At 42.2% G+C, this 16,910-nt stretch overlaps 1 protein-coding gene across 1 annotated transcript in view; it reads left to right on the forward strand.

Annotated features, from left to right (window-relative positions):
* Positions 1-16,387, forward strand: part of LOC124613497 (nucleosome assembly protein 1-like 4) — a 75,488-nt gene extending 59,101 nt beyond the window's left edge. The window contains exons 3-4 of the mRNA XM_047142204.1: positions 3,304-3,488; positions 16,332-16,387. Coding sequence (XP_046998160.1) covers positions 3,304-3,488; positions 16,332-16,387 — 241 coding nt within the window. The remainder of the gene's footprint in view (positions 1-3,303; positions 3,489-16,331) is intronic.
* Positions 16,388-16,910: the final 523 nt, after the last annotated feature.

Consider the following 16,910-nt stretch of genomic DNA (forward strand, 5'->3'; position numbering starts at 1 on the left):
AGTGAGTTAATTTCTTAAATAAATTATTATTAAAGAACTATTAAACATTTAAAGCTACATCTATGGAAATTGGTGTTTGAACTATAGGAAATTCAACCCTTAAGGAGGTCAAAAAGAGAATGAAAATTTATATGAAGATATTATTATGAAAGCATTTTTAAAGGTGCACCTAGGAATATATGTACTTCAGTGGTAGGTTGGAAATTAAAAACAATATGGTTTTGTTTTTCCAAATTCTACCCCTGAATGAGTGACATAGGGGATAAAAAATATTTCGTCGCATTAAAATATTTTTAAAGCTTAGTCTGTCAAAACTGGCATATCATTTCTCGGCTAGAAATAAGGAAATAATTGTTAAGTGGCGAAAGTGTCCGTGGAAATGTCACCACAAGAACTCAAAAGGCAGTATTAACAAAAACCTCCGACTACGAGATTCGCTTTTTGGTCAGAAGTACATTCGGAAAAAAAAATCATGCTTCTATGGCCTCAGTTAGCATTAAAAGTTTAGGTGATGCAGTTCGTAAACAACGCAAAAATTCTGTTAAAGAAAAACAAACAAAAACAGACTTTCTGCAGACCATACAATCGAGATGCTAGTATAAAATAAAATTTAATAGTTCCGTTCCGCTGAGACAGTACACCACGTTCGTGTGAAGTCGACGACTTGTAATGTGCGTCTGCCGCTGCCAAATGCAGGTGATGCAATTGACCCTAAGAGGACCTTCATTCTTTTTTTTTTTTCACTCTGTAGGCAGAGCGGGCTGTTCAAATAATGGCCCATTATACCGTCAGGGACATTTCAGTGAAGTACCAGGCTAACTGGAAGTGAATCAAAGAGAGTCGCAACTGGAAATATTTGGAAGGAGTTTTCCTGTTCGGGGATTTGCCTTACATCCAAGGGAAACCTCCAGAAAACACTGGTCAGACCCAGAAATTTTTACTACTTCATTTGTGAGACATTATTGTTCATAGTCATAGACCGAAATTAAATTTAGATTATGTGCTTGTACATACGTATGTTGGTGCAAGAGCATACACATATATGCATGTATGTGAGTCTTTGTGTATGTATCAGTATGTTTTTGAATGTACACAGTGTGTCCTAGTTCCGCTTTGACTTACTGTGTGAAATTCCTAACCGCAATGCTATCTAGTGATGAGATGCTGTATCATAATCCTTCAAGTTTCAAAATCAGCTGTGTAGCAGGAATCTTAGTCGCAATTGTAATACTATGTGTCTGACATTCGTCGGATATTGGTACTGGAGCAGTGAGACAACATCACGATTTTTGAGTTCTCAAGCGTTTGTGGGCGATAATTCGTCGAATGCGACCCGAATACCGCTAGCCAGGTTCGTGGTTGCTCTTCTACGGCCATACTCCAGCCACCAAGCGAAGATTGTACACGAGTTTTTGCCCAGAAAATGGAACCATAGTTCTGTATCACACACCGCATTCGTCGGATTTGGCCACCACACGTCTTTTGGCTGTTCCCCAAATTGAGGTTGGCAAAGAAGATACACTGCTATGACGTAGTTAAGGACGTGCAAGAAAACTGTACTGCAGTACTAAATACGACTCCAAAAAAACACTATGGGGTCTACTTCAAGACTTTTTAAAACGATTTCAGCTGTTCTGATTCAGGAGGAGAATTTTTTGAATAAATACAAGGATTTTTTGAACTTAATCTATGACTTTCATTATTCATAGCCACAGTTCTAATGTGACTGGAACCGACTTTGCATTTATTTATTGGGTGGTTGTACACTACTGGCCATTAAAATTGCTACACCGCGAAGATGACGTGCTACAGATGTGAAATTTAACCGGCAGGAAAAATGCTGTAATATGCAAATGATTAGCTTTACAGAGCATTCACACAAGGTTGGCGCCGGTGGTGACACCTACAACGTGCTGACATGAGGAAAGTTTCCAATCGATTTCTCATACACAAGCAGCAGTTGACCGGCGTTGCCTGGTGAAACTTTGTTGTGATGCCTCGTGTAAGGAGGAGAAATGCGTACCATCACGTTTCCGACTTTGATAAAGGTCGGATTGTAGCCAATCGCGATTGTGGTTTATCGTATCGCGTTATTGCTGCTCGCGTTGGTCAAGATGCAATGACTGTTAGCAGAATATGGAATAGGTGGGTTCAGGAGGGTAATACGGAACGCCTTGCTGGATGCCAACGGCCTCGTATCACTACCAGTCGAGATGACAGGCATCTTATCCGCATGGCTGTAACGGATCGTGAATCCACGAATGGCAAAACGTCATTTTTTCGGATGAATCCAGGTTCTGTTTACTGCATCATGACGGTCGCATCCGTGTTTGGCGACATCGCGGTGACCGACGCACATTGGAAGCGTGTATTCGTCATCGCCATACTGGCGTATCACCCGACATGATGGCATGGGGTGCCATTGGTAACACGTCTCGGTCTCCTCTTGTTCGCATTGAGGGCACTTTAGACAGTGGACGTTACATTTCAGGTGTGTTACGACCCGTGGCTCTACCCATCATTCGATCTCTACGAAACCCTATATTTCAGCAGGATAATGCACGATCACATGTTGGCCTTTCTGGATACAGAAAATGTTCAACTGCTGTCCTGACCAGCACATTCTCCAGACCTCTCACAAACTGAAAACGTCTGGTCAGTGTTGTCTGAGCAACTGGCTCGTCACAATACGAAAGTCACTACTCTTGATGAACTGTAGTCTCGTGTTGAAGCTGCATGGGCAGCTGTACCTGTACACGCCATCCAAGCCCTGTTTCTGGACTCGCATTCGGGAGGACGACGGTTCAATCCCGTCTCCGGCCATCCTGATTTAGGTTTTCCGTGATTTCCCTAAATCGTTTCAGGCAAATGCCGGGATGGTTCCTTTGAAAGGGCACGGCCGATTTCCTTCCCAATCCTTCCCTAACCTGAGCTTCCGCTCCGTCTCTAATGACCTCGTTGTCGACGGGACGTTAAACACTAACCACCACCACCACCACCAAGCCCTGTTTGACTCTTTGCCCAGGCGTATCAAGGCCGCTGTTACGGGCAGAGGTGGTTGTTCTGGGTACTGACTTTCAGGACCTATGCACCCAAATTGCGTGAAAATGTAATCACATGTCAGTTCTAGTATAGTATATTTATGCAATGACTGCCCGTTTATCATCTGTATTTCTTCTTGGTGTAGCAATTTTAATGGCCAGTGGTGTATAACTACCTGGTATGTATGCTTGGTAGCGTTGTGCGCCGAGGACCATGAGAGTAAGTATGTGGCTCACGGAGTGCCCTGTGCCCTGGTGGCAGGGACGCGCCTGCGGGCACCAGCGACGACGACGAGCTGGACGCGTGGGAGCGCGACGTGGACGTGGGGCTGCACCTGCAGAGCAGCCTGGTGCCGCGCGCCGTGCTCTTCTACACGGGCGAGGCCGCCCAGACCGACTACAGCGACTCCGAGTACGAGTCCTACAGCAGCAGCTCCAGCAGCAGCCGCAGCCGGCGCTGGGAGTAGCGGCAGCACGTCTGGCACTGACCACACTAGATAAATCGCAAGTGTATCCGTCACACAACCACTGTTCTCGCTGAATCCTCGTTTATGGACAAATTAAATAAGGTGATGTGATGTGCAATACGGTTTCATTCTTTCCACTAGAGACCCATACAATCATAGGCCAATATATTACGACCACTGCCCACCGTGACGTTGGCTGCCGCATGGTGGAGTTGCGGGCACGTGACGCGTTATCAAAACTGTGTAAGCAGAGCTGACACAGACGGGCTGCATATGGGTAAATCCATTGAGATAAGCGACTTTGACAAAAACCAGATTACTATTACGCTGCACTTGTGAACGTGTATCTCGAAAACGATGAATCGGACCGAATGTTGACGTGCTTCTGTCGTGAGCATCTACGGAAAGAGGAAAGAGACTGAGACTTCCACTAGGCGCTAAATGATTGCGCGTCCTCAACTCTTCACAGAACTTGGGGTTTTGAGGCTTGCCTGCTATGTAAAGTACGATAGATGATGATCTGTGGCAGGCGGCCGGTGCGGCCCAGTGGTTCTAGGCGCTTCAGTCTGAAACCGCGCATCCGCTACGGTCGCAGGTTCGAATCCTACCTCGGGCATGGATGTGTGTGAAGTCCCTAGGTTAATTAGGTTTAAGTAGTTCTAAGTTCTATGGGACAGATAACCTCAGGTGTTAAGTCGCATAGTGCTAAGAGCCATTTGAACCATTTGATCTGCGGCATTTCTGTCGGAAGAGCACAACGCTGCTGTAAGCAAAAGTGTTTCGGAGCACACCGTTCATCATACATTGTTGAATATGGAGCTCCGCAGCAGACCACCCTTACGTGTTCACTTGTTGACCCAGCGACATCGCAACTTACTATTGTATGGAACCATTGGGATTCGACAGTCCGTCAATGGAAACGTGTCGGCTCTTCAGATGAATCACGCTTTTGCTACACTAGGTCGAGGGTCGTCTACAAGAACGCCGCCATCACGCGAACTGGTCGGAGCAGTATTAAACTTTGGGAGAAATTCTCCTGCGCTTGCGTGGGACCTGTGATAGCAACTGAAGACACGCTGAGAACTGCGAACCACCTGCATCCCTTTATCCTTAATGTCTTCCCCGACGACTATTTCATCTTTCAGAACTGTGCTTGTCTGTGTCTCGGAGCCAGAACCGTGCTACAATGATTCGAGGAGCTTATGGTTACCTTGAGGTATTGAATAGAATTGGTAGGGCATATTCTGAGGCATCAAGGGATCACCAATTTAGTATTGGAGGGCAGCGTGGACAGTAAAAATCGTAGAGGGAGACCAAGAGATGAATACACTAAACAGATTCAGAAGGATGTAGGTTGGAGTAGGTACTGGGAAATGAAGAAGCTTGCACAGGATAGAGTAGCATAGAGAGCTGCATCAAACCAGTCTCTGGACTGAAGACCACGACAACAACAACATGGTTACCTTCCGTTGATGTTGAGTCGTCATTCTTATGACTGGTTTTATGCGGCCTGCTACGAATCCCTCTCCCCTGTGCGAACCTCTTCATCTCAGAGTAGCACTTCCAACCTACATCCTCAATTATTTGCTGGTTGTATTCCAGTCTCTGTCTTCCTCTACACTTTTTGCCGTCTGCAGCTTCTTCTGGTACTATGGAAGTCATTCCATGATGACTTAAAAGATGTCTTATCACCCTGTCCCTTCTCCATGTCTGTGTTTTCTACATATTCCCTTCCTCTCTCATTCTGAGCAATACCTCCTCATTTATTACCTTACCAGCCCACTTAATTTCCAGCATTCGTCTGTTGCACCATTTCTCAAATGCTTCGATTCTCTTCTGTTCCCGTTTTCCCACAGTCCACGTTTCACTATCATATAACGCTGTGCTCCAAAGGTATATTCTCAAAAATTTCTTACTCAATTGAAGCCCTACTTTTGATATTAGTAGACATCTCTTTGCCGGGAATACCCTTTTTCCAGTCGTAGTATGATATTGATGTCCTCCTTCCCCCGTCCGTCATAGGTTATTTTGCTGCCTAGGTAGCAGAATTCTTCAGTGTCATCTGTTTCGTGACCATCAATCCTGATGTTAAGTTTCTCGCTGTTCTCATTTCTGCTACCTCTCATTACCTACGTCTTTCTTCGATCTACTCTCAATCCGTATTCTGTACGCATCAGATTGTTCATTCCATTCAACAGATCATGATCATGTAATTCTTCTTCACTATCACTCAGAATAGCAATGTCATCAGCGAATCGTATCACTGATATCCTTTCACCTTGAATTTTAATTCCGCTCCTGAACCTTCCTTTTATTTCCATCGTTGCTTCTTCGATGTAAAGATTGAACAATAGGGGCAAAAGAATGCATCCCTGTCACACACCCTATTTTATCCGAGCACTTCGTTCCTGATCGTCCACTATTATTATTCCCTCTTGGCTCTTGTGCATATTGTATATTAGCCGTCTCTCCCTATAGCTTACCCTAAGTTTCTCAGAATTTCGAATATCTTTCACCATTTTACATACACGAACGCTTATTCCAGGTCGACAAATCCTATGAACACGTGTTTATTTTTCTTTAGTCTTCTTTCCATTACCAATCGCAACGTCAGAATTGCCTGTCTCGTGCCTTTACCTTTACTAAAGCTAAACTAATCGTCAACTAACACAGCACCAATTTTCTTTCCCACTCTTCTGTACATTGTTCTTGTCGGAAATTTGGATGCATTAGCTTTTAAGCTGATTGTGCGACAATTCCTGCACTTTTCAGCTCTTGCAATCCAGTCTTCGGAATTGTGTGGATGATATTTTTCTGAAACTCAGATCGTATGTCGGCAGACTCATACAATCTACACACCAACATGAATAGTTTTGTTGCCACTTCCCTCAATGACTTTAAAAATTCCGATGGAATGATATCTGTCCTTTCTGCCTTATTTGATCTTAGGTCCTCCAAAGCTCTCGTAAATTTTGATTCTAATACTGGATCCCTTATCTCTCCTAAATCAACTCCTTTTTCTTCTTCTATCAGATCAGACAAGCCTTATCCTTCATACAGGCCTTCAAAGTAGTCTCTCCACGTATGCGCTCTCTCCGCTGCATTTAACAGTGGAATTCCCGTTGCACTGTTAATGATACCACCCTTGCTTTGAATTTCACCAGAGATTATTTTGACTTTGCTATATGCTGAGTCAGTCCCTCCATCAGTCATTTCTTTTTAGATTTCTTAACATTTTTATGCTAACATTTCGCTTTAGCTTCCCTGCACTTCCGTTTATTTCATTCCCCAGCGACTTGTACTTCTCTACTCCTGAATTTCCCTGAACATTTTAGTACTTCCTTCTTTCATCGATCAACTGAAGTATTTTTTCCGTTATCCATGATTTCTTCGCAGTTACCTTCTTTGTACCTAAGTTTACCTTTCCAACTTCTGTTATCGTCCTTCTCAGAGATGTCCATCCTTCTTCAACTGTAGTGCCTACTGACCTATCCCTTATTACTATATCTATAGCCTTAGTGAACTTGAAGCTTATCTCGTCATTCCTTTGTACTTCTGTATCCCAGTTCTTTGCATATTGATTCTTCCTGAGTAACCTCTTAAACTTCAGCCTACTCTGCATTACTACTTCATTGTGGTCTGAGTCTATATATGCTCCTAAGTACACCTTAAAATCCAGTATCTAACTTCGAATCTGTCTGACCATGATGTAATCTAACTAAAATGTTCCTGTGTCATTCAGCCATTTCCTAGCATATCTCCTCCTCTTGTGATTCTTGAACAGATTATTCACCATTACTAGCTGAAATTTACTACAGAACTCAACTAGTCTTGCGCCTCTCTCATTCCTTGACCCAAGCCGTTATTCTCCTGTAACCTTTTCTGCTACTCTTTCCCCTACAACTGCATTCCAGTCCCCCATGTCTGTTACACATTCATCTTCCCTTACGTACTGTATTACCCTCTCAGTATCCTCACGTAATTTATGACTTCGTCTTCAGCGTCTGACGTCGGCATGTGTACCTGAAATACCGTTGTCGGTGTTAATTTGCTGTCGATTCTCATAAGAACAAGCCTATCACTGAACTGTTCACTGTAACACACACTCTGCCATATCTTCCCACTCATAACGAAACCTATTCCTGTTATACAATTTCTGCTGCTGTTGACGTTACCCCATCCTCAGCTGAGCAGAAATCGTTATTATCTTTCCCTTCAGCTTCACTGACCCCTACCATATCTAGATTGGACCTCTGCATTTCCCTTTTCAAATTTTCTAGCTTCCCTACCACGTTAAAGCTTCTCACATTCCACGCCCTGACTTGTAGAACATTATCCTTTCGTCGGTCATTCAATCTGCCTCTCATGATCACCTCCCCTTTGGCAGTTCCATCCCGGAGATCCGAATGATGGACTATTCTGGAATATTTTGTCAATGGAGACATCATCATGACACTTTTTCAACTGCAGGCCACATATCCTGTGGATATAGGTTATGTGTCCTTAATGCAACGGTTTCCATTGCCTTCTGCATCCTCATGCCGTTGATCATTGCTGATTCTTACGTCTTTAGGGGTAGTTTCCCATTCCAAGAACAAGAGAGTGCTCTGACAAGGACGTTGGGAATGAGGGTGACTTCTTATGCCGGAAGTGTTCGACCACCAATGTTATTTATTAATCAAAATTATAATGCTGAAGGGTTAGAACACCGGATCGAGGACTTATTAATTACTAATCAAAGACGCTACTCCTAGACCACGGGTGCCTTCTTAAGGAATCCATTTGGGTCGCTTTTGGACGCAAACCCACAGCAGGTTATTTACGGAAATTACATGATCTGTGCGTAGAAATCTAATGCCATATACCTCCAGAGACCTACCAACAAATTGTCAGATCCCTGATATGCAGAATCAGTGACGTATTTCGTTCCAAAGACGGACAAACAAGCTATCAAGCAGGTGGTCATAATGTTTTGGCACATCAGTCCATGGTTATTACCTGATTGTAAGACGTATGTCGCAGTCGAAATATCCTCAGAATTTTTGAAAAAAAAAAAACACCATTGCATGATCAGAACGTTGGGCTTTGGCTTACAGTGTCTGCAAGTTCCATTACTGGCCTCACCATCATTCATCAGACGCTGACTTTGCCGCATTACATTGCCAACATTTTGAAACCATTTGTGGCAAGATTAACGGACGAAGAAAAGACCTACAGTCCATCCAACAGAATGGAGCAACTCTCCATACAGCCAACTGAACCTTAGGACACATTTACTCAGTCTTCACGACTGACCAATTTGTTAGCAGAGGTCAGTCGGCTCGCGGCAGTAGCTGGCCACCCAGGTCATCAGAACTGTCAGGATGCGATTACTCTCTGTGGGGAGCTCTGAAGTCTGAGGTATATTTCAACCACCCTCATGGACTTCGAGAACTGCAGCAGAACATTTCGGATGAAACTGCAGCAATTCCAGCAGTCCAGTTTTGATACGCCTTCAGTAACTTGCTGAGTGCAGCCCAGAAGTGCCAAGAGATGAATGGAGATGACTTTCAACATCTGCTGTAGTTAGGTTATTACTGTATTTCCTGTCCTCTTCTGTTTCTTTGCAACCTGGAATTCTCTTCTCCGGACCACTTTTATTTGCCACACCCTATAGCTTGTTATGGTACATACGCTGGGCTTGTGGTACTGTTGTTATGAGGTCTACAAGAGTAAGTGTCCCAGAGGAGCTGGTATGCAGGCAAATTGTCGACCATGGCAGTGATGAAGTTTGTTACGATCTCAGCGAAAGCCGTGGACATTGCACATTGAAGGCCATGAATGGGAGCTAGTAACTGACAATGGAGAGAATCAAGGTTATAGATTATTCGCCATGTTCTTCATTCTGTAAACTGAGCAAGCAATAATATAAATCTGGGAGAAATGAGAATTAAACATCAGGGAGAAGAAATTAATTCTTAGGGTTTTGTTACTTCGTTTAATCCTATCAGAAACTGAAAATGACTTGGAAAATCAGAGCGGTAGGTCTTGCTGATGACTCTGTGGCGTACAAACGCAAAATAATTTTATTTACAAAAAGCGGATAAAGTGTCACTAGAAGCCTTCCTAAGAGACAATCTCCATTCCTTCCGACCTGACTACGCAAATTTAGACGAGATGCGGCTCAAATTCAAAGATATAGTAGCAACAGCAACTGAGAGATTCATGCCTCATAAATTGGTAAGAGATGGAACTGAGCCCCCATGGTACACAAAACAGGTCCGAACGCTGTTGCAGAGGCAACGGAAAAAGCATGCGAAGTTCAGAACAACGCGAAATCCCGAAGATTGGCTAAAATTTACAGACGCGCGAAATTTGGCACGGACTTCAATGCGAGATGCCTTTAATAGGTTCCACAACGAAACATTGTCTCGAAATTTGGTAGAAAATCCGAAGAAATTCTGGTCGTATGTAAAGTACACAAGCGGCAAGACGCAGTCAATACCTTCGCTGCGCAGTGCCGATGGTACTGTTACCGACGACTGTGCCGCTAAAGCGGAGTTATTGAACGCAGTTTTCCGAAATTCCTTCACCAGGTAAGATGAATGGAATATTTCAGAATTTGAAACACGAACAGCTGCTACCATGTGTTTCTTAGAAGTAGATATCTTAGGAGTTGCGAAGCAACTGAAATCGCTTGATACGGGCAAGTCTTCAGGTCCAGATTGTATACCGATTAGGTTCCTTTCAGATTACGCTGATACAATAGCTCCCTACTTAGCACTCATATACAACCGCTCGCTCACCGATAGATCTGTACCTACAGATTGGAAAATTGCGCAGATCGCACCAGTGTTTAACAAGGGTAGTAGGAGTAATCCATCTAACTACAGACCTATATCATTGACGTCGGTTTGCAGTAGGGTTTTGGAGCATATACTGTATTCAAACATTATGAATCACCTCGAAGGGAACGATCTATTGATACGTAATCAGCATGGTTTCAGAAAACATCGTTCTTGTGCAACGCAGCTAGCTCTTTATTCGCACGAAGTAATGGCCGTTATCGACAGGGGATCTCAAGTTGATTCCGTATTTCTAGATTTCCGGAAAGCTTTTGACACCGTTCCTCACAAGCGACTTCTAATCAAGCTGCGGGCCTACGGGGTATCGTCTCAGTTGGGCGACTGGATTCGTGATTTCCTGTCAGGAAGGTCGCAGTTCGTAGTAATAGATGGCAAATCATCGAGTAAAACTGAAGTGATATCAGGTGTTCCCCAGGGAAGCGTCCTGGGACCTCTGCTGTTCCTGATCTATATAAATGACCTGGGTGACAATCTGAGCAGTTCTCTTAGGTTGTTCGCAGATGATGCTGTAATTTACCGTCTAGTAAGGTCATCCGAAGACCAGTATCAGTTCCAAAGCGATTTAGAAAAGATTGCTGTATGGTGCGGCAGGTGGCAGTTGACGCTAAATAACGAATAGTGTGGGGTGATCCACATGAGTTCCAAAAGAAATCCGTTGGAATTCGATTACTCGATAAATAGTACAAATCTCAAGGCTGTCAATTCAACTAAGTACCAAATAGATAATATTGTGGGGAAGGCGAGCCAAAGGTTGTGTTTCATTGGCAGGACACTTAGAAGGTGCAACAAGTCCACTAAAGAGGCAGCTTACACTACACTCGTTCGTCCTCTGTTAGAATATTGCTGCGCGGTGTGGGATCCTTACCAGGTGGGATTGACGGAGGACATCGAAAGGGTGCAAAAAAGGGCAGCTCGTTTTGTATTATCACGTAGTAGGAGAGAGAGTGTGGCAGATATGATACGCGAATTGGAATGGAAGTCATTAAAGCAAAGACGTTTTTCGTCGCGGCGAGATCTACTTACGAAATTTCAGTCACCAACTTTCTCTTCCGAATGCGAAAATATTTTGTTGAGCCCAACCTACATCGGTAGGAATGATCATCCAAATAAAATTAGAGAAATCAGAGCTCGAACAGAAAGGTTTAGGTGTTCGTTTTTCCCGCGCGCTGTTCGGGAGTGGAATGGTAGAGAGATAGTATGATTGTCGTTCGACGAACCCTCTGCCAAGCACTTAAATGTGAATTGCAGAGTAGTCATGTAGATGTAGATATACGGGCATGTGCCAAAGTTGAGTGAGTGTTGAAGGATACAAGAGGACTTAGAAAAAACTTTATAGCTGGTGTGATGGTTCAAATGGCTCTGAGCACTATGGGACTTAACATCTGTGGTAGGAACTTCGCCTGCTGCTGAACGTAATGTTCATAATGTTCCTTTTTTTATCCATGGAGTAAAACAAAGCGCAGAAATTCACTGGCTGAAGCAGGAATTCACACTTTATACTCTGAAATACAGTTGCTCCATGTCCAGTCACATAAAACAAACATTTAATTAGTAGTTCAAATAATGCTTGAAAGCGACCTACCACAATCATGAAGACAAAAAGTCACATAAAACAATAGAGAACTTCATCACAGAAGTCTTCGGAAACCTACAATACCAATTTAACAACGGATCTGGCGTTAAAATAGATAAACTACGTAACCTTAGAAAACATGAGACACATCAATTTCCAAACAAATATTTCACAACAAAAGTAAAGAATGATTTGTATTCAATTTCTCGACGATAACGAAGTCTTTGAAGATGGGGCACAAGTTTGAACTGAAGAACATGAGAAAGGCAATTGGATGAGCTATTCCAATGGGGCCGCAGCTCGTGGTCGTGCGGTAGCGTTCTCGCTTCCCGCGCCCGGGTTCCCGGGTTCGATTCTCGGCGGGGTCAGGGATTTTCTCTGCCTCGTGATGCCTGGGTGTTGTGTGATGTCCTTAGGTTAGTTAGGTTTAAGTAGTTCTGAGTTCTAGGGGACTGATGACCATAGCTGTTAAGTCCCATAGTGCTGAGAGCCATTATTCCAATGGAATTTTTCTTCAGCAGTTTATGGCAATCACAGGAAAAGTAAATCAGGAAGTCCAGATGGGGATTTGAACTGCCGTACTTCATAAGATATGTAAAAAAGTTGTAAAAATAAATAAGAACCCAAAAGGGATGGGTAATGAACACCAATATCGCGTCCTGTAGAGGGAGCTGAAAATTTTAGTCACCTCCAACTCCAGATTTCTGTGGAGAAATCCTGTTTCCGTCACAGCCTGCTAAAACACTGAACGACGAAGACAACAAGCAACTACTGATAGGTCTTCTAAGTTAAGGAACTCGGCAGGTTACATGCACGGGATGGAGGTCAAATGGGTGGAGAAGGTGAAGAGTTAACAGGAAGACCATCTGAGGCTCGCTACGAACTGCTTCTATCACCTATTCCTACACCATCAAACAAAGCGACACGGAGACAGCTTCCTAATACTTACAGTTACTGCAGACACTGAAGAGTGGACTTTAAGGTTGTCTGGGTCGTTGCAACGCCCAGTATAAAAACCCTCTAATCACGTGCGTTTCCTGTGTCACATCTCAAACTCCACATATTTGTGGCTCCTCGAGAATGTTCCACGGCACTTTCTGATCACGTGTAAATTGTACTTTGACTTCAAGTTGTACTAGGACCTCGTGCTTTCTGCTATTTATGGTGTATTGTGTCTACGTACTTGGCGGTTGCTGGCGTTCAGAATTATTTGCCATTTAGGTAGTAAGTTATACGTTCTGTAGATCATTTGAACGGTTCTTTTATCGAAATGATACTGAACGAGTCACTTTACAGGACGTGTACACATGATTAGTTTTACATTAATGAAGTCATTATTTTATTCGTACTCAGGCAACTATATCTAAAAACTAGTTTCTATTATGCATCCGCTGTCTCCAGAGCCGCCTATCCTGTCGGCAGCATTAGAGTCTGTCGTAAGCTACAGCCAGAGTACTTGGCTGAGAGCCAAGGCGAACTTGTGCGCTCTACAACATTTACGGGTGCGCCCTGTAGTATTTTAGCAAAACATATAGCCAAATATAAAAGAACATATAGCTACTCAATTTTATCTCTTTCACGACAGATAATACGGAACAAGTCCTTAACTGTTGTCGAATAGTTCAGCTTGGTTAAGGAAAGAAGTTGGTTTTTTCTCCTTGTAGTGTCGCAGTATTCGGAAAGTTTATGCCAACTGTCTTCTCTCCTCCATTGCTACTAATCTTAGTTGTCTAACAGTAGCGGATGTTTGGGAACTGGGCAAACATACTTCAAAATAATGAGAGATGATAAAGCCATTGCTGGCCCATAGAGGTCACCCCTTACACCACAAAGAAATTTAAAATTCTATTGAAAGTGTAATTCTCAGTGTGGCGAGAAAAATGATTTGTCGGATGGCAGAATGCTGCGGTCTGGAGAAACAGAATGGTCAGATAATTGTCACATTACTACAGTCATAACAATATACAGTGCTGAGAGTGATAAATTCATTTAATAATGAATGTAGCTGTATTTATAAATGTAACACTTTATCCATGGTAAAGTTCGGTGTGGCCAACACAGTAACTAATTTGATATATTGTAAAAACTATTCCTCAGAAATGTATATATAGTGCGCCCACAATTTTTTGTGGCCTTTTAAATGCGCTCGAAGCTCAAAAAGTCTGATAACCACAGGCTTAGACTCTCAGAAAGTGCTCTTAGGGAACAGTGGGGCTATTCCGCTAACAGGGATGACCCGCCTAAAATAACAAATTTTGCAACTGAGCCCCAGTTCGTCACAGAGTCAAGGTTGTTTTGCCTTCAGTGTGAGCCAGTACCCTTGTGTCGCTGCATGTGGGTGTAGTACGGGTTTTTTCTGTTACTTTATTGACAGAACACAAGAACAATCTCTAGAGGTAAGCGAATTGTGATGGATTTTTTAATGTAACATTAAAATTTATCTATACCATGCACAATAAAGTGTGATTTTAAACTTTTGTTTATACTTGTATAAAAGCACAAGTTATGCAGTGTGTGTATCAACAAATATTGCTGACTTTTTCCACAAAGGTCTGATTTGAGACGTTTCTCGAAACGTCTGCACCTGGCGATATTTCTGCTCAGTCAAATTATTAGTGTAATTGATGTTTTACTGCAATGTTGTAGACAATATGTTTTCTTGGTTTCTTTTGAAATGGTACATGAATACAAAAGGAAAAAGCTAAGTGCTTCATGGTCCAAGGAAGATATGAAACAAGCAGTAACAACTATTATAGGCTGTTCCTCTGAAAAAGTACCAGCAATGTGCTATCTGATTTTTCGTAGTGTGTAAGTGCAAAAGGACGAAACATTTTTACTTGTGGTAAGCGCTTGTGATATTGATACTGAAATACACAGGGTGGAATAGCCTCTTGGCTCGGTGGGACATCCCCACCATTGTTATATAATGAGATTTGTTCGTATAATAGTTTGTTCCAGTTAAGGAATTTTGACCATTTATGCACTGGAATGTATTCACAATGGCAATACGATAGCTGTATCACACTGATAGATTATTTGGATATTTTTATGTAAGATTGTATAGGGCTTACAGCTGAAATGAGCGGAATAGCCCCGCTGTACCCTAAGCGTCTTAAAGCTCTCTCGTTCCCTATAGATGGCACGCAAACAGATAAAAGAAACACACTAACTGATGTGAGTGATACAGAATGCATCAACAATGCTAAGATTAGTTATATGAGAACTGTGTAACACCACGAGGTGTCGCAGAAACACAGAAACACCTAATAACTATCAAAATCATAATGAGGAAAGTTCAAACTAAATATATGACACATATAACTCCAAAGCACACAACCTTAACTGCCCATCAAAGATAAACAAACACAGCACTTCACTTACTACTGTAGATGCATTAAAAACTGCTCAAACATGAACCCCCCCCCCCCCAACTAAAAACTCAAATAACCAACCATTCGATGCTACATGACTGTTACACTCTTGCAAACAATAGAAACCAATAGAACACCAACAAACTGATGGCAAAGGTAAATGTAATTAAACCATCAACATCAAACTTAACACCCTCTGATTGCACATCTATCTAAACAAATGTGCAAACTGGAGAAACAGATAACGTCATTGATGATCAGATGCAGAAACAAGGGAAGACCATAGCTGCACACACACAAGAATTTATAGCCATTCTAAAACTAATGGCATGACTTCTTGTTTGACAAACAATTCTATTTACAAAAAGAAGGGCTAGCAATGCGCACACTCATCAGTGGCCTACTTGCCAATATATTTCTTAAATACATTGAAAACAGAATATTTAATGAAAGTTTAAATCAAAACAGTACAAATCTATATACTTGTGGAGCTATGTAGATTTCTCATGATTTTACTAGATGTAACACGTGCCTAGCTATTGCAGGTGATCAGTGACATAGTATCAGACACAGAATTCAATCATCTGCATATCGAAGCATACAGAAAGAACAGCATACGTAGTTATTAAATATACTAGAACCCACAATCACAAATACACCCATTAACAATCAGTCCAGTCACAAAACGAATTATTTCAAGTTGGCGTAAGCAACATATAAATTTTGGAAATGGATGCCTATGGAAGCGATTCAGTGGTAAGGTGTTTACCTAATATTCATCTCATTTCCTATGGGAGTATGTAATCCAAAAAATTCTCCTTCATGCCAATAAGAAATTTTAAAAAGTCTAACGACGTATTTTAAAATAAATTTTAAATGGAAACTTTTCGAGAGTATACAAATGAATTTTCGTTATACAGAAAGTCTCTAAATTACTAATAAAACCTCCTGACAAAAAGTATGTGCATTAAGAAATCCATTCTTGTCGGATCTAAAACTCTGCGATTTATAACATAAATTTTTGTGTTTGGCAGAAAGCCTACTGGAAAGAGAATGTGAAGTATATTTTACATATGGTACTCTAAAATAGGTACGGGAATGTTATCGAAGTACAGATCGTTCCTCTGTCAAGCGTTCTCTAAGTTCGTGACGCAGGGTGCGTTTAGTATATTTCCTCAATCGGACAGCCATTACCGTGTAACGCATTGTCGCAGTATGTTTGGCAAAAGAATACTATGACGTCTCCTATTGCTACCTACTGGCACTTCCACGATCAGGGTAAGTGTAATGACCTTTTTCCATGCCCATCCGGTATTCTTCAGCCCGTCGAGAAATGTGAAAGCGAGGCGACGCAACAATATTTGTTATTGCAGTCAGTATTTGTTGATAATGTCCTCTCTTTTCTGTAATTTGAGTCTATATCCGAGTTTACGCAAATCTTTTCAAGTCTCTTCCGTTGCTAAGTTAAGCTTCAGATTATTACTATCGGCTAGCCGCATTGCTTAGCGGTTGCACCAAAGATACTCATTAAGAGGTACTAGGCGGCCGATTCGCGTTTTTAAATGAATTGATATCTTTGATTAGCATAGCACATGTACACCGATTTAATTCTT

This window comes from Schistocerca americana, chromosome 4, assembly GCF_021461395.2.
Source record: "Schistocerca americana isolate TAMUIC-IGC-003095 chromosome 4, iqSchAmer2.1, whole genome shotgun sequence".
Classification (NCBI taxonomy): Eukaryota; Metazoa; Arthropoda; class Insecta; order Orthoptera; family Acrididae; genus Schistocerca; species Schistocerca americana.